This window comes from Pleurodeles waltl, chromosome 4_1 (assembly GCF_031143425.1).
Source record: "Pleurodeles waltl isolate 20211129_DDA chromosome 4_1, aPleWal1.hap1.20221129, whole genome shotgun sequence".
In the NCBI taxonomy this organism is placed as follows: domain Eukaryota; kingdom Metazoa; phylum Chordata; class Amphibia; order Caudata; family Salamandridae; genus Pleurodeles; species Pleurodeles waltl.
Window position 1 is genome coordinate 5,035,165 of NC_090442.1, and position 23,796 is coordinate 5,058,960.

At 49.3% G+C, this 23,796-nt stretch overlaps 1 protein-coding gene across 2 annotated transcripts in view; it reads left to right on the plus strand.

Moving 5' to 3' along the window:
• Positions 1-23,796, plus strand: part of LOC138287220 (zinc finger protein 2-like) — a 282,495-nt gene that overhangs the window by 76,885 nt on the left and 181,814 nt on the right. For both annotated transcript variants that reach the window (XM_069227577.1, XM_069227576.1), the window contains exon 5: positions 18,919-19,062. In XM_069227577.1, the coding sequence (XP_069083678.1) occupies positions 18,919-19,062 (144 nt within the window). The remainder of the gene's footprint in view (positions 1-18,918; positions 19,063-23,796) is intronic.

Consider the following 23,796-nt stretch of genomic DNA (forward strand, 5'->3'; position numbering starts at 1 on the left):
TCTGGTGCAGAGAGGAGGCAGACTACCCCCACAGCATGCACAAGCAGGAAAACAGTCGAGAAGGCGGCAGGATCAGCGTTACAGAGTTGCAGTAGTCGTCTTTGCTACTATGTTGCAGGTTTGCAGGCTTCCAGCGCGGTCAGCAGTCGATTCCTTATCAGAAGGTGAAGAGGGAGATGCAGAGGAACTCGGATGAGCTCTTGCATTCGTTATCTGAAGTTTCCCCAGAGACAGAGACCCTAAATAGCCAGAAAAGAGGGTTTGGCTACCTAGGAGAGAGGATAGGCTACTAACACCTGAAGGAGCCTATCAGCAGGAGTCTCTGACGTCACCTGGTGGCACTGGCCACTCAGAGCAGTCCAGTGTGCCAGCAGCACCTCTGTTTCCAAGATGGCAGAGGTCTGGAGCACACTGGAGGAGCTCTGGACACCTCCCAGGGGAGGTGCAGGTCAGGGGAGTGGTCACTCCCCTTTCCTTTGTCCAGTTTCGCGCCAGAGCAGGGGCTAAGGGGTCCCTGAACCGGTGTAGACTGGCTTATGCAGAATTGGGCACCTCTGTGCCCAACAAAGCATTTCCAGAGGCTGGGGGAGGCTACTCCTCCCCTGCCTTCACACCATTTTCCAAAGGGAGAGGGTGTCACACCCTCTCTCAGAGGAAGTTCTTTGTTCTGCCATCCTGGGCCAGTCCTGGCTGGACCCCAGGAGGGCAGCTGCCTGTCTGAGGGGTTGGCAGCAGCAGCAGCTGCAGTGAAACCCCAGGAAGGGCAGTTTGGCAGTACCAGGGTCTGTGCTACAGACCACTGGGATCATGGGATTGTGCCAACTATGCCAGGATGGCATAGAGGGGGCAATTCCATGATCATAGACATGTTACATGGCCATATTCGGAGTTACCATTGTGAAGCTACACATAGGTAGTGACCTATATGTAGTGCACGCGTGTAATGGTGTCCCCGCACTCACAAAGTTCAGGGAATTGGCTCTGAACAATGTGGGGGCACCTTGGCTAGTGCCAGGGTGCCCTCACACTAAGTAACTTTGCACCTAACCTTTACCAGGTAAAGGTTAGACATATAGGTGACTTATAAGTTACTTAAGTGCAGTGAAAAATGGCTGTGAAATAACGTGAACGTTATTTCACTCAGGCTGCAGTGGCAGGCCTGTGTAAGAATTGTCAGAGCTCCCTATGGGTGGCAAAAGAAATGCTGCAGCCCATAGGGATCTCCTGGAACCCCAATACCCTGGGTACCTCAGTAGCATATACTAGGGAATTATAAGGGTGTTCCAGTAAGCCAATGTAAATTGGTAAAAATGGTCACTAGCCTGTCAGTGACAATTTGGAAAGAAATGAGAGAGCATAACCACTGAGGTTCTGATTAGCAGAGCCTCAGTGAGACAGTTAGTCACTACACAGGTAACACATTCAGGCACACTTATGAGCACTGGGGCCCTGGGTTACCAGGGTCCCAGTGACACATACAACTAAACCAACATATATACAGTGAAAAATGGGGGTAACATGCCAGGCAAGATGGTACTTTCCTACACAACCCCCCCCCAAACGAAGGACAATAAGACTAGCCATGACCTGATGAGTCTTCATTGTCTAAGTGGAAATATCTGGAGAGTCCATCTGCATTGGAGTGGCTACTCCCAGGTCTATGTTCCACTGTATAGTCCATTCCCTGTAGGGATATGGACCACCTCAACAATTTAGGATTTTCACCTTTCATTTGTTTTAGCCAAAGTAGAGGTTTGTGGTCTGTCTGAACAATGAAGTGAGTGCCAAACAGGTATGGCCTCAACTTCTTCAGAGCCCAGACCACAGCAAAGGCCTCCCTCTCAATGGCAGACCAACGCTTTTCTCTAGGGGTCAACCTTCTACTAATAAAAGCAACAGGTTGATCCTGGCCCTCAGAATTAAGTTGTGATAGGACTGCCCCTACTCCTAATTCAGATGCATCAGTTTGGACATATAATTCTTTAGAGTAACAAGGGCTTTTCAGGACAGGTGCAGAGCACATGGCCTGCTTCAGCTCCTCAAAAGCTTTCTGACAGTTTGCTGTCCATAATACCTTTTTAGGCATTTTCTTGGATGTGAGGTCATTAAGAGGGGCTGCAATGGAGCCATAGTTCTTAATGAACCTCCTGTAGTACCCAGTGAGGCCTAGGAAGGCTCTCTCCTGAGTCTGTGTGGTAGGGGGAACCCAATCAATAATAGTTTGGATTTTCCCCTGAAGTGGTGCAATCTGTTCCCCACCAACAAGGTGTCCCAGATAAACCACCTTACCCTGCCCTATCTGGCACTTTGAAGCCTTGATAGTGAGGCCTGCCTTTTGCAGGGCCTCCAAAACTTTCCATAGGTGGACCAGCTGATCACCCCAGCTGGAGCTAAAGACAGCTATATCGTCCAAATATGCTGCACTGAAAGCTTCCAGCCCTTGCAGGACTGTGTTCACCAACCTCTGAAAAGTGGCAGGTGCATTTTTCAAACCAAAAGGCTTTACAGTAAACTGGTAATGTCCTCCAATGGTAGAAAATGCAGTCTTAGATTTAGCATCTTCTGATAATTTGATCTGCCAATACCCTGCAGTCAAATCAAAAGTGCTTAGATACTTGGCAGATGCCAGTGTATCTATAAGCTCATCTGCCCTGGGTATAGGGTGAGCATCAGTTTTGGTTACCAAGTTGAGACCTCTATAGTCTACACAAAACCGCATTTCCTTCTTTCCATCTTTAGAATTGGGTTTTGGTACCAGTACCACAGGAGAAGCCCATGGACTGTCAGAGTGCTCAACCACTCCTAGTTCCAACATTTTCTGAACTTCTTGCTTTATGCAGTCCCTGACATGGTCAGGCTGCCTATAGATCTTACTTTTGACAGGTAAACTGTCTCCAGTATCTATAGTGTGCTCACACCAAGAAGTGGTGCCTGGCACAGTAGAGAAGAGTTCTGAAAATTGTCCTAGGAGATTTATGCAATGGTCTTTCTGCTCAGCAGTAAGACAATCTGCCAAAACTACACCTTCCACAAGAGCATCTTGTTCTGTGGAAGAGAAGAGATCAGGTAGAGGATCACTGTCTTCTTCCTGTCCCTCATCAGTTGCCATGAGCAGGGTGAGATCAGCCCTGTCATAGTAGGGTTTCAGGCGGTTGACATGGAGCACCCTAAGGGGACTCCTGGCAGTGCCTAAGTCAACCAAGTAGGTGACTTCACCCTTCTTTTCAACAATTGTGTGGGGTCCACTCCATTTATCTTGGAGTGCTCTTGGGGCCACAGGCTCCAAGACCCACACTTTCTTCCCTGGTTGGTACTGAACCAAAACAGCCTTCTGATCATGCCATTGCTTCTGGAGCTCTTGGCTGGCCTGAAGGTTTTTACTGGCCTTTTTCATGTACTCAGCCATCCTTGATCTGAGGCCAAGTACATAATCCACAATATCCTGCTTAGGAGCTTTTAAAGGTTGTTCCCAACCCTCCTTTACAAGTGTGAGTGGACCCCTAACAGGGTGTCCAAAAAGAAGTTCAAAGGGGCTGAAGCCCACTCCTTTCTTGGGTACCTCCCTGTAGGCAAAAAGGAGGCATGGTAGAAGGATATCCCATCTCCTGCGGAGTTTTTCAGGGAGACCCATAATCATGCCTTTGAGAGTTTTATTAAATCTCTCCACCAGTCCATTTGTTTGTGGATGATAGGGTGTTGTGAACTTGTACGTTACACCACACTCCTTCCACATGGCCTTTAAGTATGCAGACATGAAATTGCTTCCTCTGTCTGATACTACTTCCTTTGGGAAGCCCACCCTGGAAAATATTCCCAGGAGGGCCTTTGCCACTGCAGGTGCTGTAGTGGTCCTTAAAGGAATTGCTTCAGGATATCTTGTGGCATGGTCCACTACCACTAAGATAAACCTATTGCCTGAAGCAGTAGGAGGGTCAAGGGGGCCAACTATGTCAACCCCTACCCTTTCAAAGGGAACCCCAACCACAGGCAGTGGGATAAGGGGTGCCTTTGGGGTGCCACCTGTCTTGCCACTGGCTTGACAGGTTTCACAGGACTTACAAAATTCCTTTGTGTCCTCAGACATCCTAGGCCAATGAAACAGGGGAACAAGCCTGTCCCAAGTTTTCATTTGTCCTAGGTGCCCAGCTAAGGGAATGTCATGTGCCAGTGTTAGGAGGAACTTTCTGTACTCCTGAGGAATCACTAATCTCCTGGCAGCTCCAGGTTTAGGATCCCTATGCTCAGTGTACAAGAGGTTGTCCTCCCAGTAAACTCTGTGAGAGTCACTGACATCCCAATTAGCCTGTTTGACAGCTTGCTGTCTGAGACCCTCTAATGTGGGACAGGTTTGCTGTGCCACACTCAGCTCCTCTCTGGCAGGCCCCCCTTCACCCAAAAGCTCAGCAGTGTCTGCTTCCAGCTCCTCTGGTGTAGGTTCTGCACAGGGAGGGAATTCTTCTTCCTCAGAATTAGAATCCACTGTAGAGGGAGGGATAGTAGGAAGTGGTTTGCTTCTACTAGCCCTAGCTTTAGGGAGCACTTGGTCCATTGTTCCAGGATCCAAGCTTCCCTGTCCTTTTTGCTTTTTGGCCTGAGCCCTTGTCAAAGCAAAAATATGCCCTGGGATGCCCAGCATTGCTGCATGGGCCTCCAACTCCACATCTGACCAAGCTGATGTCTCCAAATCATTCCCTAATAGACAGTCTACAGGTAAATCTGAAGCTACCACAACTTTCTTTGGACCAGTTACCCCCCCCCCCAGTTGAGATTTACAACAACCATGGGGTGGCTTTGTGTTATGTTGTGAGCATCGGTTACTTGGTACTGGTGTCCAAGTATGTGTTGTTCAGGGTGCACCAGTTTCTCAATCACCATTGTGACACTGGCACCTGTGTCCCTGTAGGCCTGGACCTCAACACCATTTATTAGGGTTAGTTGCTTGTACTTCTCCAAGTTATGGGGGCAAGCAACCAAAGTGGCTAAATCAATAGCCCCTTCAGAGACTAAAGTAGCCTCTGTGGTCTCCCTAATCAGACCAACCCCAACTAAATTACCAAAAGTGAGCCCAGCTACTCCCTTGGATTGGCTATTAGTAGGTTTGCTCCCACCACCACTGCTATTAGTAGGGACACTAGGTGTAGCAGTAGGGGTTGTAGTGGTAGGAGCTGTGGTGCCTTTCTTTGGACAACTGGGATCTGTTGTCCAATGGCCTTTTATTTTACATAAATAGCACCATGGTTTCTTTTCCTTGTTCTGATTAAAGGAGGATTTGGACCCACCACCCCCACCAGAGTGTTTTTGTGGGCCTGATGAAGACTCATTTTTAGATTTGTCCCCACCCTTGTCAGAAGACTTACCATCCTTCTTTTTGTTGCCATCTTTGTCACCCCCTGTATGAACTTTTCTGTTCACTCTTGTTCTGACCCATTTGTCTGCCTTATTTCCCAATTCTTGGGGAGAGGTCAGATCAGAGTCCACCAAGTACTGGTGCAACAAATCAGACACACAATTATTAAGAATATGCTCTCTCAGGATCAAGTTATACAGGCTGTCATAATCAGTAACTTTACTGCCATGTAACCACCCCTCCAAGGCCTTCACTGAATGGTCAATGAAATCAACCCAGTCTTGTGAAGACTCCTTTTTGGTCTCTCTGAACTTTATCCTGTACTGTTCAGTGGTTAAGCCATAACCATCCAGGAGTGCATTCTTTAGAACTTGGAAATTATTAGCATCATTTTCTTTCACAGTAAGGAGCCTATCCCTACCTTTTCCACTAAATGATAGCCATAGGATAGCAGCCCACTGCCTTTGAGGGACATCCTGTACAACACAGGCCCTCTCAAATGCAGCAAACCACTTGTTAATGTCATCCCCCTCCTTATAAGGGGGAACTATCTTGTGCAGATTCCTGGAATCATGCTCTTTTGCAGGATGACTATGGGGAATACTGCTGCTGCCACCATGGGTATCTAAACCCAACTTCTGTCTTTCCTTCTCTAATTCAAAAGACTGTCTATCCAAATCCAGCTGTTGCTTTTTAAGCTTCAGTCTGGTTTGTTCCACCCTCAACTTATTGAGTTCCCTCTCTAACATTCTGTCATCAGGGTTGGTGGGAGGGACATTTCTAGAAACAGAGCTATGATGGGAATGAACAGAAGGAGACCTGTCCCTTACAGAAGGCACCCTAACAGCTTGGTTTACAGAAACATTACTACCAGTATGGTGAGAATAAATGCTTTTGCTATGATGTGAGACAACACTATTTATTTGGTGTGGCTCATCATCATTACCATCTATGCTAGATTGTCTAGTAATGGGCAGGCTAGGAAGTTTCTTTCCTGAATCTTTTCCTGGGGGAGTCCCTGAATCAGATTGGGAACTATTAGGTACTTTTTCAACAGATGGGGCACCTATGGCCTTATCCTGTTCTCTAAGCATGTTAAGTAACAGTTCCAAGGAAGGATTCTTCCCTACACTCAAACCTCTCTCTATACAGAGACTCCTTGCTCTTTTCCAGCTAAGGTTGTCATATGCAAGTTTGGACAGATCAACACTTTGGCCTGTGCCAGACATTTTTTAGATAGAATTAAAGTGATAGAAAAAGAGAAAAAAGTTTTCAGAACTTTTTGGAAAGACAGAAAAAAACTTTTTAAACTTTTAAGAACTTTTTGAAAGTTTAGAAGTACTTTTCAGCACTTTAGAAAAGAGTGAAAAGAGGAAATGCAAAACTATTTGGCTATGTGTATATACACTGACCTTGTTTTGTATATTTTTCTCTTATGAAAAGTACATTGACAAGAGTGGTAAGTAGTCTCAAGCACTTATCCCACCACTGCACAACCAATGTAGGAGGCTGGACTGGCTTGTAGTGAGAACCAAGGGGTACTTGCACCTTGCACCAGGCCCAGTTATCCCTTATTAGTGTATAGGGTGTCTAGCAGCTTAGGCTGATAGATAATGGTAGCTTAGCAGAGCAGCTTAGGCTGAACTAGGAGACGTGTGAAGCTACTACAGTACCACTTAGTGTCATATGCACAATATCATAAGAAAACACAATACACAGTTATACTAAAAATAAAGGTACTTTATTTTTATGACAATATGCCAAAGTATCTTAGAGTGTACCCTCAGTGAGAGGATAGGAAATATACACAAGATATATACACACAATAGCAAAAATATGCAGTATAGTCTTAGAAAACAGTGCAAACAATGTATAGTTACAATAGGATGCAATGGGGAAACATAGGGATAGGGGCAACACAAACCATATACTCCAAAAGTGGAATGCGAACCACGAATGGACCCCAAACCTATGTGACCTTGTAGAGGGTCGCTGGGACTATTAGAAAATAGTGAGAGTTAGGAAAATAACCCTCCCCAAGACCCTGAAAAGTGAGTGCAAAGTGCACTAAAGTTCCCCTAAGGACAAAGTAGTCGTGTTAGAGGAATAATGCAGGAAAGACACAAACCAGCAATGCAACAACTGTGGATTTCCAATCTAGGGTACCTGTGGAACAAGGGGACCAAGTCCAAAAGTCACAAGCAAGTCGGAGATGGGCAGATGCCCAGGAAATGCCAGCTGCGGGTGCAAAGAAGCTTCGACTGGACAGAAGAAGCTGAGGTTTCTGCAGGAACGAAAAGGGCTAGAGACTTCCCCTTTGGTGGACGGATCCCTCTCGCCTTGGAGAGTCGTGCAGAAGTGTTTTCCCGCCGGAAGGACGCCAACAAGCCTTGCTAGTCGCAAATCGTGCGTTTGGCGTTTTTGGACGCTGCTGGGGCCCAGGAGGGACCAGGAGGTCGCAAATTGGACCTGAAGAGAGAGGGGGCGTCGATCAAGACAAAGAGCCCTCACTGAAGCAGGTAGCACCCGGAGAAGTGCCAGAAACATGCACTACGAGGATGCGTGAAACGGTGCTCGCCGAAGTTGCACAAAGGAGTCCCATGTCGCCGGAGACCAACTTAGAAAGTCGTGCAATGCAGGTTAGAGTGCCATGGACCCAGGCTTGGCTGTGCACAAAGGATTTCCGCCGGAAGTGCACAGGGGCCGGAGTAGCTGCAAAGTCGCGGTTCCCAGCAATGCAGCCCAGCGAGGTGAGGCAAGGACTTACCTCCACCAAACTTGGGCTGAAGAGTCACTGGACTGTGTGGGTCACTTGGACAGAGTCGCTGGATTCGAGGGACCTCACTCGTCATGCTGAGAGGAGACCCAAGGGACCGGTAATGCAGCTTTTTGGTGCCTGCGGTTGCAGGGGGAAGATTCCGTCGACCCACGGGAGATTTCTTCGGAGCTTCTGGTGCAGAGAGGAGGCAGGCTACCCCCACAGCATGCACAAGCAGGAAAACAGTCGAGAAGGCGGCAGGATCAGCGTTACAGAGTTGCAGTAGTCGTCTTTGCTACTATGTTGCAGGTTTGCAGGCTTCCAGCGCGGTCAGCAGTCGATTCCTTATCAGAAGGTGAAGAGGGAGATGCAGAGGAACTCGGATGAGCTCTTGCATTCGTTATCTGAAGTTTCCCCAGAGACAGAGACCCTAAATAGCCAGAAAAGAGGGTTTGGCTACCTAGGAGAGAGGATAGGCTACTAACACCTGAAGGAGCCTATCAGCAGGAGTCTCTGACGTCACCTGGTGGCACTGGCCACTCAGAGCAGTCCAGTGTGCCAGCAGCACCTCTGTTTCCAAGATGGCAGAGGTCTGGAGCACACTGGAGGAGCTCTGGACACCTCCCAGGGGAGGTGCAGGTCAGGGGAGTGGTCACTCCCCTTTCCTTTGTCCAGTTTCGTGCCAGAGCAGGGGCTAAGGGGTCCCTGAACCGGTGTAGACTGGCTTATGCAGAATTGGGCACCTCTGTGCCCAACAAAGCATTTCCAGAGGCTGGGGGAGGCTACTCCTCCCCTGCCTTCACACCATTTTCCAAAGGGAGAGGGTGTCACACCCTTTCTCAGAGGAAGTTCTTTGTTCTGCCATCCTGGGCCAGGCCTGGCTGGACCCCAGGAGGGCAGCTGCCTGTCTGAGGGGTTGGCAGCAGCAGCAGCTGCAGTGAAACCCCAGGAAGGGCAGTTTGGCAGTACCAGGGTCTGTGCTACAGACCACTGGGATCATGGGATTGTGCCAACTATGCCAGGATGGCATAGAGGGGGCAATTCCATGATCATAGACATGTTACATGGCCATATTCGGAGTTACCATTGTGAAGCTACACATAGGTAGTGACCTATATGTAGTGCACGCGTGTAATGGTGTCCCCGCACTCACAAAGTTCAGGGAATTGGCTCTGAACAATGTGGGGGCACCTTGGCTAGTGCCAGGGTGCCCTCACACTAAGTAACTTTGCACCTAACCTTTACCAGGTAAAGGTTAGACATATAGGTGACTTATAAGTTACTTAAGTGCAGTGAAAAATGGCTGTGAAATAACGTGGACGTTATTTCACTCAGGCTGCAGTGGCAGGCCTGTGTAAGAATTGTCAGAGCTCCCTATGGGTGGCAAAAGAAATGCTGCAGCCCATAGGGATCTCCTGGAACCCCAATACCCTGGGTACCTCAGTACCATATACTAGGGAATTATAAGGGTGTTCCAGTAAGCCAATGTAAATTGGTAAAAATGGTCACTAGCCTGTCAGTGACAATTTGGAAAGAAATGAGAGAGCATAACCACTGAGGTTCTGATTAGCAGAGCCTCAGTGAGACAGTTAGTCACTACACAGGTAACACATTCAGGCACACTTATGAGCACTGGGGCCCTGGGTTACCAGGGTCCCAGTGACACATACAACTAAACCAACATATATACAGTGAAAAATGGGGGTAACATGCCAGGCAAGATGGTACTTTCCTACAACAGCGGACCTGTCCAAACCAAACATCTCCAAAGAAGAAAGAAGTCTGCCTGAGGAACTGCAGAACCACCTCTGCACCTGACAGCCACGGCCCAAGTCCAAGCGGCCCACCCATCCAGTGAAGGCTCCCCAGCGCTTTTGAGCAAGTCAGATGGGTGAGCAGTGAAATGCCAATCCAGGAGTGTAGGAAGTTGGCGTGGTGTGTGGTGGGTACCTAAGGTACGTACACCTTAAACCAGGTCCAGTTATCCCTTATTAGTGAAATGTAGGCAGTGCCTAGAAGCCAGGCTCTCTAGAGGTAGCTGTAGCTGAGTAGCCAAGGCTGAACTAGGAGACATGCAAAGATCTTGCAATACCATTGCAGTCACACAGCGCTATCACACATGAAAGAAAACAATCAGTTGTACAAAAATAAAAGTACTTTATTTTTGGAACAAATCACCACAAAATACTAGAAAAGATAGCCTACTCTTAGGAGGTAAGTAATACATTACATATATACACTAGTAGTCAGAAACAAGCCTAGAAAAAGGTTAGAATACAGTGCAAATAGCAATAACCAATAGTGACCCTAGGGGGAGCACAAACATATACTAAGAAAATTGAATGCGAATAAGCTACCCCCACCTAGGTAAGTAACATGTGTAGAGGGGAGCTGGGAGGACTAGAAAACCACAGAGGTAAGTAACACAGTACCCCCCAGCGACCAGGACTGCAGGAGAAAAAAACTTGATTTTCCCCAAACCACCCAAAAGGAGGAAAAGAAGAAAAAGAAGACACCCAGACAAGGCTACAAGAAAACCAGCATTGGATTCCTGAAGTGAGAAGACCTGTGGAGAGAGGGGACCAAGCCCAAGAGTCACAGTGGAGTCCAGGAGGAGTAGGAGCTACTACCCACCCAGCTGTGGATGCAGGAGTTGGTTGTCAGTGATGAAGAACAGGCCAGCACTGCAGCCCTGGAGCCGGAAAAGACTCCCTGATGGATGCAGATGATGTTCTACGCTGGAAGGAAGAGTTCAGACAGATGTCGGTGTAGGAATTCCACGCACAAGCCAAACTCGTGGTTAGTGGAAAAGAGGTGCTGCCAGGGATCAGCAAGGCCAGGAGGACTCAACCCAGGAGCAGGAGTCACAGGGGACCCTCAGCATCACAGAGAGTCCACAGGAGCAGAGGCAGCACCCACAGGACGGAGACACAGGAGTCGCAGAAGAAGCCCCTGCAGCACTACAAAAGAGGAGCGCACACCGCAGGAGAACCATGCAGGAGGCTGTGCTTGGTGGCTAGAGTGCTAGGGGCTAAAGCTACACATCACCTGAAGATCCCTTGGAGGATATGCAGACAAGCCTTGGCAGCTGCAAGAGACACGGTGCAGGGGGGTTCTGTTCTGAGTGAAAAGGCAAAGGCTTACCTCCACCAAAGTTGGACATCTGCCAGACAGGACCAAGAGGACTACTCCGGACCAATACCCGTGATGCAAGATCCAGGCAGCTCAAGATGAGAGGAGATTCACACAGCCGGTTGTCGCTTGCTGTAGGTTCCTGCCGTTGCAGGTAAGTGACTTCTTCACTCCAAGGGAGATTCCTTCTTCTTCTTGTGCAGGCTGAAGGGTTGTAGTCTTCTGAGGATGCACGGCCAGGGGAATTTTGCAAAGCTGGCACGAGACGTGGAAACAAAGTTGCAGAAGAGTCTTCTTCATTGTAGCAATGTTTTTTGGTTCCTGGAGGGTCCAGTCGCGGTTCCAGTGGCCAGAAGTTGAAGCAGAGTTTGCAGAGGAGTCCTGCTGGAATCTTGCAAGCCGAATCCGAGGACCCACCCAAGGGAGAGACCCTATGTAGGAAACTGGCTCTGTATATACTATATCAAAATGAGATATAGTGTGCACAGAGTCCACGGGTTCCCCAGAGGTAATAATAGATAATACTAATGCTCTCTTTTGTGGTAGTGTGGTCGAGCAATTACACTTATCAGAGGTTAGTGTTAAGCATTTGTTGTACACACACAGACAATAGAAGAAGCACACACTCAATGACTTAACTCCAGACCAATGGCTTTTATATAGCAAACATTAAGTTTTCTTAATTTATTTTTAGAACCACAAGATTCAAGTTGCAAGAAAGTACTTCAATAGATTTGTATATCACACATGTATCAATAGTACTTTGTTTGAAATCGATAAGTTACACAGTTTTTGAAATAATGGCAATAATCTGTTTTAACACTGCAATTTTCAGAAACCGTTCCTGGGGAGCCATTATGGAGCTATGGAGTTCGTAATGACAAACTCCCAGACCATTTACTCAAAATGGCTATACTGCACTTACAGTGTCTAAGAATGGACTTAGACACTGTAGGGGCATAGTGCTCATGCACATATGCCCTCACCTGTGGTATAGTGCACCCTTCCTTAGGGCTGTAAGGCCTGCTAGAGGGGTGACTCACCTATGCCACAGGCAGTGGTTTGTGGGCATGGCACCCTGAGAGCGGTGCCATGTGGTCTTTGCCTTTTTCTCCCCACTAGCACACACAAACTGCAAAGGCAGTGTGCATGTGCTTGGTGAGGGGTCTCCTAGGGTGGCATAATACATGCTGTAACCCTCAAGCACCTTCCCTGGCCACAAGGCCCTTGGTACTGTGGGTACCTTTTACAAGGGACTTAACTGTGTGCCAAGGGTGTGCTACTGTGGAAACAAAGGTACAGATTTCTGGAAAGAACACTGATGCTGGGACCTGGTTAGCAGGATCCAAGCAGATTCCAATCAAAGTTGGCATCAACACTAGGCAAAAAGTCGGAGGGTAACCATGCCAACAGTGGCACTTTCCTACACTCTAAATATCCCTGAAAGGGGGATTAGTCACCTAACCAGGTAAGCACCTATCAGGAGGGGGTCTGACATCACCTGCCTGGCCACTTAGGTGCTCCCAGAGTTCCCTGCCATCCTTGGAAACAAGATGGCAGAACCCAATGACCCTCTGGAGGAGCTCTGAGCACCACCCCTGGGGAGGTGATGGACAGGGAAGTGGTCACTCCCCTTTCCATTGTCCAGTTTCGCACCAGAGCAGGGGCTGGGGGTCCCTGAACTGGTGTGGACTGGTTTGTCCACGGAGGGCACCAAATGTGCCCTTCAAAGCAAACCAGTGGCTTGGGGAGGCTACCCCTCCTAAACCATTCACACCTATTTCCAAAGGGAGAGGGTGTTGCCTCCCTCTCTCAAAGGAAATCCTTTGATCTTCCTTCCTGGGCTTGATCAGATCAAGCAGCAGGAGAGCAGAAACTTGTCTGAGGAGTGGCAGCAGCTGGGCTGCCCGGAAAACCCTGTAAGACTGGTGGTAGCAACGCTAGGGGTCCCCAGAGTGCATGGAACCATACTTCCAATATTTGCAGCAGTATTGGGGTATGATTCCGACATCTTTGATACCAAACATGCCCAGGTTCGGAGTAACATTATGTAGCTGGACATAGATAGTGACCTATGTCCAGTACACATGTAAAATGGCGTCCCTGAACTCAAAAGGTTCAGGAAAATGGATCTGGAGTTTGTGGGTGCAATTTAGATGAGAGAGCAAAACTGCTGGACAGGGTCAAACATACTGACAACAGCCAGAAAATGGGGGTGATCATGCCAAGAAAGAGGGTACTTTCCTACAAGGAGTGAGGGAGACAGCACCAGGCCAAGTGAGACGCCGCACATCAGTGGCTGAAAGTGCCCAAACTTCACCAAGTAAAGCAGACCTACCCTTTATAGAAATAATCTGAAAGATAATGGGAAGAAAGAAACAAGCAATGGTAAAATTGTTTTGCTAAAAATAAATGACGCAAACAAAAATAAAGACCCAGGAGCTGCCTACACCCCAGCCCAGGAGCCTAGAGGCCTCCGGACCCAGGACCTGCCTCCACCCCAGCCCAGGAGCCTGGAGGCCTCCGGACCCAGGAGCTGCCACTACCCCAGCCCAGGAGCCTGGAGGCCTCCGGACCCAGGAGCTGCCACTACCCCAGCCCAGGAGCCTGGAGGCCTCCGGACCCAGGACCTGCCTCCACCCCAGCCCAGGAGCCTGGAGGCCTCCGGACCCAGGACCTGCCTCCACCCCAGCCCAGGAGCCTAGAGGCCTCCGGACCCAGGAGCTGCCCCCCCCAGCCTGGGGGCCTCCGGACATAAGAGCTGCCCCCACCTCAGCCTAGAGGCTTCCAGATACAGTAGAATCAGTCCTCAACCTAGCCATGGATTTGATCAAGCGACCTATAAGTATTTGCTGTTGCTATGTCCTGTAAAATGTGCTTATTCAAATGTACAAACACCAAATTTCAATTCGGTAACTTGTTACCAAATTGCATTATGTGTTTGCCCCCCAAATCTTATTCAGTATTTTGATGGGGCATGTTTAGGGGTCCCTTCTAAATAATTGGGATGGTATGTATTAATACTTTCCCAACCGAAATTTCAGTTACAAAACACTAATAATTTGCTGACAACAAACATGTAGTGGTAAGACATTCACAAATGGGAAGGGGTCCAATCTGGACTCCCTTCCCCTTTGTTAATGAGAAAAAATGTTTGTTTAAGAGAAAGGCGTGGTCCACAGGATACCCCTGTGGTGGTGATGGACAGGGGAGTGGTCGCTCCCCTTTCCATTGTCAAGTTTCACACCAGAGCAGGGACCGGGGGTCCCTGGACTGGTGCAAACTGGTTTATGCACGGAGGGCACCAAATATGCCCTTCAAAGCATACCAGTGGCTTGGGGAGGCGACCCCTCCCAAGCCATTTAACACCTATTTCCAAAGGGAGAGGGTGTTGCCTCCCACTCCCAAAGGAAATCCTTTGTTCTGTCTTCCTGGGCTTGAGCTGGTCAAGCAGCAGGAGGGCAGACACCTCTCTGAGGGGTGACAGCAGCTGGGCTGCCAAGAAAATACCAGAAGACTGGTAGGAGCAATGCTGGGGGTCCCATAAGGGGCCCCCAGAGTGCATGGAATCATATTTCCAATACTGGCAACAGTATTGGGGTATGATTCTGACATGTTTGACACCAAACATGCCGAGGTTCAGAGTTACCATTATGTAGTTGGACAGAGGTAGTGACCTATGTCCAGTACACAGGTGAAATGGCTTCCAAGCACTAATGAAGTCCAATGGAATAGAGCACTAGTTCGTAGGGGCACCTCTGCTCATTCAGGGGTGCCCTCATACACAGGTACCTGCACCCTGCCCTCTGGGCTAGAAGGGCCTACCATAGGGGTGACTTACAGTGACCTGGTGCAGTGACTTGTGGTGAAAGGGTGCATACACCTTTTCATGCAGGCTGCAATGGCAGGCCTGCAGACACATTTTACATGGGCTCACCATGGGTGGCATAGTACATGCTGCAGCCCATGGGGAACCATATATACTAAGGACTTATATGGGGGCACCAGTATGCCCAATGTGGGGTGTGTGTAGTCCCAAGCAACTAAATTTAGGGGGAGGGAGCACAGTCACTGGGGTCCTGGTTAGCAGCATCCCAGTGAACAAAGTCAAAACATTCTGACATCAGGCAAAAAGTGCGGGTAGCCATGCCAAAGAGAGGCTACTTTCCTACACCTGCCCTTAGTCTTCTGTATTTTCCGCCACACCATACAGTAAAGGTAGTGAGGCAATGATGTGTACATTCCTCCCGTGGGATAAAGGATGCAGTCTATGGGGCTTTCTTACTGTATGATGGGGTCTGGAGGGCTCTTCTGGTCTAGGCGTGAAGCGAGGATGTCTGCATGAACCTCTTGTGGGATGAAGGATGCCGTCTGTGGGGCTTTCAGTGACCATATGTCACACTGTATGATGGCGGTAGAGGGCGCTCCTGGACTATGTCTTAGTTCACTCAGTCTTTGGACTGCTGCAGTGTCCTTTGTTAACACTGTAACCCTGGTAACGTTACTGTTAATACTTGAGGCAACATGATTGATTACACCACAAAGCTGTAACACCGGTAAATTCAGTCATAAAGATTTATGATCAAAATTGCTTGGAGCTGCTAAGGTCGTTAGGCGGGAACTGAAGACCCAATAAATGCCCCTTTGAGTTGACACCTCATTCCAGAAGGGTAATGTAAAATATTTGGTTTAGTGAAAATGATAAACAATACACTGTCCTTATGATGCTGGATTCAGCTTTTATTCTGTTCATTCCTGCCATTAGTGTTTGTGAGAAAGTAGCCTCTTTCTAGCCTTGTTACCCCCACTTTTGGCCTGTTTGTGAGTGTATGTCAGGGTGTTTTCACTGTCTCACTGGGATCCTGCTTGCCAGGGCCCAGTGCTCATAGTGAAAACCCTATGTTTTCAGTATGTTTGTTATGTGTCACTGGGACCCTGCTAGTCAGGACCCCAGTGCTCATAAGTTTGTGGCCTAATGTATGTGTTCCCTGTGTGATGCCTAACTGTCTCACTGAGGCTCTGCTAACCAGAACCTCAGTGGTTACGCTCTCTCTACTTACCAAATTTGGCACTATAGTCTAGTGACTCCATATTCCAATTCTGATTGGCACACTGGACCCCCTTATAAGTCCCTAGTATATGGTACTGAGGTACCCAGGGTATTGGGGTTCCAGGAGATCCTTATGGGCTGCAGCATTTCTTTTGCCACCCATAAGGAGCTCAGACAAACCCTTCATAGGCCTGCCACTGCAGCCTGAGTGAAATAATGCACACACTATTTCACAGCTATTTTCACTGTATTAAGTAACTTATAAGGCACCTATATGTCTAACCTTCATTTACTGAAGACTAGGTGCAAAGTTACTGTGTGTGACGGCAACCTTGCACTAGCAAAGGTGCCCCCACATAGTTCAGGGCCAATTTCCTGGACTTCGTGAGTACAGGGATACCATTATAAGCGTGCACTACATATAGGTCAATACATATATGCAGCTTCACAATGGTAACTTCGAATATGGCCATGTGAGGTGTCTAGGATCATGGAATTGACCCCCCCAATCCAAATCTGGTATTGGGGGCAATCCCATAGCCCCTGGGGCTCCACAATGGGCCCCCAGTTCTGCCAACCCAGCCCTCTGCGGTTTCCACTGCAGCCCCAACTGCTGCCACCTCACAGACAGGTTTCTGCCCTCCTGGGGACTGAGAAGCTCAATCGCAGGAAGGCAAAAATATGCATTTCCTTTAAGAGAGGGGCGTTACACCCTCTCCCATTGGAAAAAGGTGTTACAAGCATAGGAGGGGTAGCCTCCCAGAGCCTCTGGAAATGTCTTGAAGGGTACAGATGGTGCCTTGCATAATCCAGTCTACACTGGTTCAGGGACCCCCCAGTCTCTGCTCTGGCACGAAACTGAGACCTCTGAGTGGCCAGTGCCAGCAGGTGACATTAGAGACCCCTCCTGATAGGTGCATATCTGGGGAGGTAGCAAATCCCCCTCTCAGGGCTATATAGGGTCTCTCCTCTGGGTGTGTCCTCAGATTCGGTTTGCAAGTCTCCACCAGGACTCCTCTGCATCCTCTGCTTCAGCTCCTGACCATCGGATCAAACTCAGACTGCTCCAGGAACCGCTGTATCTGCAACAAAGTATCCAGAAAGGCTACTGTGACCTGCAGCTTCAGCTCCAGCCAGCATTTGCAACAGTTTCCAAGGTATGCATGCTCTGAGGACACCCTGCTTCACCACAACCCGTACTCGGGGACTCCTCTCCTGACGATGAGTGGGCTCCCTGGAGTGACCCAGACTGTAAGAGCTTGCCTCCCCGTGCTGCGATGGTACCCCTGTGCACGACGTCCTCTGCAGCTCCTTGGGCCCCTGTGCACTTCTTCCAAATGTTCTTCTTGCACAGCGTAGCCCAGGTCCCCAGCACTCCATCCTGCAAAGCACAGCTCCCTGAGTTGTTCTCCGGCGGTGTGGGACCCTCTAGTGTAGTGCTGCGACAACCGCACTTTGCATCTTCTTTGTCCCCGTGTTCTGGGACTCCCGTGGGCGCTGTCTGGTCTCCTGAGGGCTCTCGGAAGTGCTGAGAGCCCCCTCTGTCTCCTCAGTCCCAGTGAGACCCCAGGCCCCTCCTGGGTCCAGGCAGCTCCTCTTTGAAGCAAACCTCATACTTGCTTGAACCAAGGCCTGTTGGCGGAATCCAGTGACGCAAACAGCCTGCATCCAACATCGCGACGTGGGACATCTCTTGCATCAAGCGGGAACCCGCAGATATCTTCTTTGGTGCATTTCTGTACTTTTCTTCTAACCTGAGAATCCACTTTTGCACCTTGTTCCAGGTGGGCAGGGACTCCTGTTCTTCCTGGACCCTTATTCGACTTCTGGACTTGGTCTCCTCCCTCCACAGGTCTTCAGGTCCGGGAATTGCTTGCAGTCTTGCTTGGTTCTTGCATAATTTTCATCACGACTTGTAGTGTGTCCTGAGGAAACTTGCTGTACTTTACTCCTGCTTTTCTGGTCTCTGCGGTGGGGTAATTTACTTACTGTTACTGTATTCTTACTCTCCCAGCGATTCTGCACACACTACACTTGTTTGGGGGGAATTTGTGATTCACATTCCACTTTTTTAGTATATGGTTTGTGTTGCCCCTAGACCTATTTTCTCCCATTGCATTCTATAGCATTTCCCATTATTTTAATTGTTCTATGACTATTTACTTTTCTAATTTTGGTGTCTAGTGTATATATTGTGTATAATATTTACCTCCAAAACGACTATTGCCTCTAAGATATTTTTGGTACTGTGTCACCCAAATAAATACCTTTATTTTTGGTAACAGTGAGTATTGTTTTTTTATTGTGTAAAAGTACTGTGTAACTATAGTGGTATTGCATGAGCTTTGCATGTCTCCTAGCCTAAGCTGCTCTGCTATAGCTACCTCTATCAGCCTAAGCTGCTAGAAACACCTCTAATCTACTAATAAGGGATACCTGGACCTGGCACAAGGTGTAGGTACCTCTGCTACCCACTACAAGCCAGGCCAGACTCCTACATTGTTCTGTTTGCTACGAGGACACAAGATTAGTTTGTTTCAGTAATTGCTTCTGCAAACAAGATTACTTTATTTCAGCTATTTCTAGATGGATGTTTCAAGGAATTGAGCATTTTTCACTTGTTTTCACCAGGTTTACTATCTCTTGCTTTGGCTTCTGTTCAAGACCCTGCAGACGTTACACCCGCTCCTCCTGTGAAGATTAAACGAGAGGGAGAGTCTGACCCCACTGGCCTGGTTCGCTCCTCGAGAAGAGACCGCAAGTCCGGCCCGACAGGTGAGTACACTACGCTGATACGCTTAGAAGTGAGGAACAGATCTGGGCGGGTGCCTCACACCGACATGTGAGTGAGTGTCTCTCTCCCAAAGATGTATCTAGGCACAGGCATGTGAGTGAGTGTCCCTTCTCCCACGGATGTATCTGGGCACAGGCATGTGAGTGAGTGTCCCTTCACCCATAGATGTATCTGGGCACAGGCATGTGAGTGAGGGTCACTTCTCCTACAGATGTATCTAGACACAGGCATGTGAGTGAGTGTCTCTGTCCCACAGATGTATCTAGGCACAGGCATGTGAGTGAGTGTCTCTCTCCCACAGATGTATCTGGGCACAGGCATGTGAGTGAGTGTCCCTTCACCCATAGATGTATCTGGGCACAGGCATGTGAGTGAGGGTCACTTCTCCTACAGATGTATCTGGGCACAGGCATGTGAGTGAGGGTCTCTCTCCCACAGATGTATCTGGGCACAGGCATGTGAGTGAGTGTCTCTCTCCCACAGATGTATCTGGGCACAGGCATGTGAGTGAGTGTCCCTGTCCCACAGATGTATCTGGGCACAGGCATGTGAGTGAGGGTCACTTCTCCTACAGATGTATCTGGGCACAGGCATGTGAGTGAGTGTCTCTCTCCCACAGATGTATCTAGGCACAGGCATGTGAGTGAGTGTCCCTGTCCCACATATGTATCTAGGCACAGACATGTGAGTGAGTGTCTCTCTCCCACAGATGTATCTGGGCACAGGCATGTGAGTGAGTGTCTCTCTCCCACAGATGTATCTGGGCACAGGCATGTGAGTGAGTGACTCTCTCCCACAGATGTATCTGGGCACAGGCATGTGAGTGAGTGTCCCTTCTCCCACAGATGTATCTGGGCACAGGCATGTGAGTGAGTGTCCCTTCTCCCTCGGATGTATCTAGGCACAGGCATGTGAGTGAGTGTCTCTCTCCCAAAGATGTATCTAGGCACAGGCATGTGAGTGAGTGTCTCTCTCCCACAGATGTATCTGGGCACAGGCATGTGAGTGAGTGTCCCTTCACCCATAGATGTATCTAGGCACAGGTATGTGAGTGAGTGTCCCTTCTCCCACGGATGTATCTAGGCACAGGCATGTGAGTGAGTGTCTCTGTCCCACAGATGTATCTAGGCACAGGCATGTGAGTGAGTGTCTCTCTCCCACAGATGTATCTGGGCACAGGCATGTGAGTGAGTGTCCCTTCACCCATAGATGTATCTGGGCACAGGCATGTGAGTGAGGGTCACTTCTCCTACAGATGTATCTGGGCACAGGCATGTGAGTGAGTGTCCCTGCTCCCACAGATGTATCTAGGCACAGGCATGTGAGTGAGTGTCCCTTCTCCCACAGATGTATCTGGGCACAGACATGTGAGTGAGTGTCTCTCTCCCACAGATGTATCTGGGCACAGGCATGTGAGTGAGTGTCCCTGTCCCACATATGTATCTGGGCACAGGCATGTGAGTGAGTGTCCCTGCTCCCACAGATGTATCTAGGCACAGGCATGTGAGTGAGTGTCTCTCTCCCACAGATGTATCTGGGCACAGGCATGTGAGTGAGTGTCCCTGTCCCAAAGATGTATCTGGGCACAGGCATGTGAGTGAGTGTCTCTCTCACACAGATGTATCTGGGCACAGGCATGTGAGTGAGTGTCTCTCTCCCACAGATATATCTGGGCACAGGCATGTGAGTGAGTGTCTCTCTCCCACAGATGTATCTGGGCACAGACATGTGAGTGAGTGTCTCTCTCCCACAGATGTATCTGGGCACAGGCATGTGAGTGAGTGTCCCTGTCCCACATATGTATCTGGGCACAGACATGTGAGTGAGTGTCTCTCTCCCACAGATGTATCTGGACACAGGCATGTGAGTGAGTGTCTCTCTCCCATAGATGTATCTGGGCACAGGCATGTGAGTGAGTGTCCCTTCTCCCACAGATGTATCTGGGCACAGACATGTGAGTGAGGGTCTCTCTCCCAAAGATGTATCTGGGCACAGGCATGTGAGTGAGTGTCTCCCAAAGATGTATCTAGGCACAGGCATGTGAGTGAGTGTCTCTCTCCCACAGATATATCTGGGCACAGGCATGTGAGTGAGTGTCTCTCTCCCACAGATGTATCTGGGCACACACATGTGAGTGAGTGTATCTCTCCCACAGATGTATCTGGGCACAGGCATGTGAGTGAGTGTCTCTCTCCCACAGATGTATCTGGGCACAGGCATGTGAGTGAGTGTATCTCTCCCACAGATGTATCTAGGCACAGGCATGTGAGTGAGTGTCCCTTCTCCCACAGATGTATCTGGTCACAGGCATGTGAGTGAGTGTCTCTCTCCCACAGATGTATCTGGGCACAGGCATGTGAGTGAGTGTCTCTCTCCCACAGATGTATCTAGGCACAGGCATGTGAGTGAGGGTCACTTCTCCTACAGATGTATCTGGGCACAGGCATGTGAGTGAGTGTCTCTGTCCCACAGCTTTATCTGGGCACAGGCATGTGAGTGAGTGTCCCTGTCCCACAGATGTATCTGGGCACAGGCATGTGAGTAAGTGTCTCACTCCTACAGATGTATCTGGGCACAGGCATGTGAGTAAGTGTCTCTCTCCTACAGATGTATCTGGGCACAGGCATGTGAGTGAGTGTCCCTGTCCCACAGATGTATCTGGGCACAGGCATGTGAGTGAGTGTCTCTCTCCCACAGATGTATCTGGGCACAGGCATGTGAGTGAGTGTCCCTGTCCCACAGATGTATCTGGCCACAGGCATGTGAGTGAGTGTCCCTTCTCCCACAGATGTATCTGGGCACAGGCATGTGAGTGAGTGTCTCTCTCCCAAAGATGTATCTGGGCACAGGCATGTGAGTGAGTGTCCCTTCTCCCACAGATGTATCTGGGCACAGGCATGTGAGTGAGTGTCTCTCTCCCAAAGATGTATCTGGGTACAGGCATGTGAGTGAGTGTCCCTTCTCCCACAGATGTATCTGGGCACAGGCATGTGAGTGAGTGTCTCTCTCCCAAAGATGTATCTAGGCACAGACCTGTGAGTGAGGGTCTCTCTCCCACAGATGTATCTGGGCACAGGCATGTGAGTGAGGGTCACTTCTCCTACAGATGTATCTGGGCACAGGCATGTGAGTGAGTGTCTTTCTCCCACAGATGTATCTGGGCACAGGCATGTGAGTGAGTGTCCCTGTCCCACAGATGTATCTGGGCACAGGCATGTGAGTGAGGGTCACTTCTCCTACAGATGTATCTGGGCACAGGCATGTGAGTGAGTGTCTCTCTCCCACAGATGTATCTAGGCACAGGCATGTGAGTGAGTGTCCCTGTCCCACATATGTATCTGGGCACAGGCATGTGAGTGAGGGTCACTTCTCCTACAGATGTATCTGGGCACAGGCATGTGAGTGAGTGTCTCTCTCCCACAGATGTATCTAGGCACAGGCATGTGAGTGAGTGTCTCTCTCCCACAGATGTATCTGGGCACAGGCATGTGAGTGAGTGTCTCTCTCCCACAGATGTATCTGGGCACAGGCATGTGAGTGAGTGTCCCTTCTCCCACAGATGTGTCTGGGCACAGGCATGTGAGTGAGTGTCCCTTCTCCCACAGATGTATCTAGGCACAGGCATGTGAGTGAGTGTCCCTGTCCCACATATGTATCTGGGCACAGGCATGTGAGTGAGGGTCACTTCTCCTACAGATGTATCTGGGCACAGGCATGTGAGTGAGTGTCCCTTCTCCCACAGATGTATCTGGGCACAGGCATGTGAGTGAGTGTCTCTCTCCCAAAGATGTATCTAGGCACAGACATGTGAGTGAGGGTCTCTCTCCCACAGATGTATCTGGGCACAGGCATGTGAGTGAGGGTCACTTCTCCTACAGATGTATCTGGGCACAGGCATGTGAGTGAGTGTCTCTTTCCCACAGATGTATCTGGGCACAGGCATGTGAGTGAGTGTCCCTGTCCCACAGATGTATCTGGGCACAGGCATGTGAGTGAGTGTCCCTTCTCCCACAGATGTATCTGGGCACAGGCATGTGAGTGAGTGTCTCTCTCCCAAAGATGTATCTGGGCACAGGCATGTGAGTGAGTGCCTCTCTCCCAAAGATGTATCTGGGCACAGGCATGTGAGTGAGTGTCCCTTCTCCCACAGATGTATCTGGGCACAGGCATGTGAGTGAGTGTCTCTCTCCCAAAGATGTATCTAGGCACAGACATGTGAGTGAGGGTCTCTCTCCCACAGATGTATCTGGGCACAGGCATGTGAGTGAGGGTCACTTCTCCTACAGATGTATCTGGGCACAGGCATGTGAGTGAGTGTCTCTCTCCCACAGATGTATCTAGGCACAGGCATGTGAGTGAGTGTCCCTGTCCCACATATGTATCTGGGCACAGGCATGTGAGTGAGGGTCACTTCTCCTACAGATGTATCTGGGCACAGGCATGTGAGTGAGTGTCTCTCTCCCACAGATGTATCTAGGCACAGGCATGTGAGTGAGTGTCCCTGTCCCACATATGTATCTGGGCACAGGCATGTGAGTGAGTGTCCCTGTCCCACAGATGTATCTGGGCACAGGCATGTGAGTGAGGGTCACTTCTCCTACAGATGTATCTGGGCACAGGCATGTGAGTGAGTGTCTCTGTCCCACAGATGTATCTGGGCACAGGCATGTGAGTGAGTGTCTCTCTCCCAAAGATGTATCTAGGCACAGGCATGT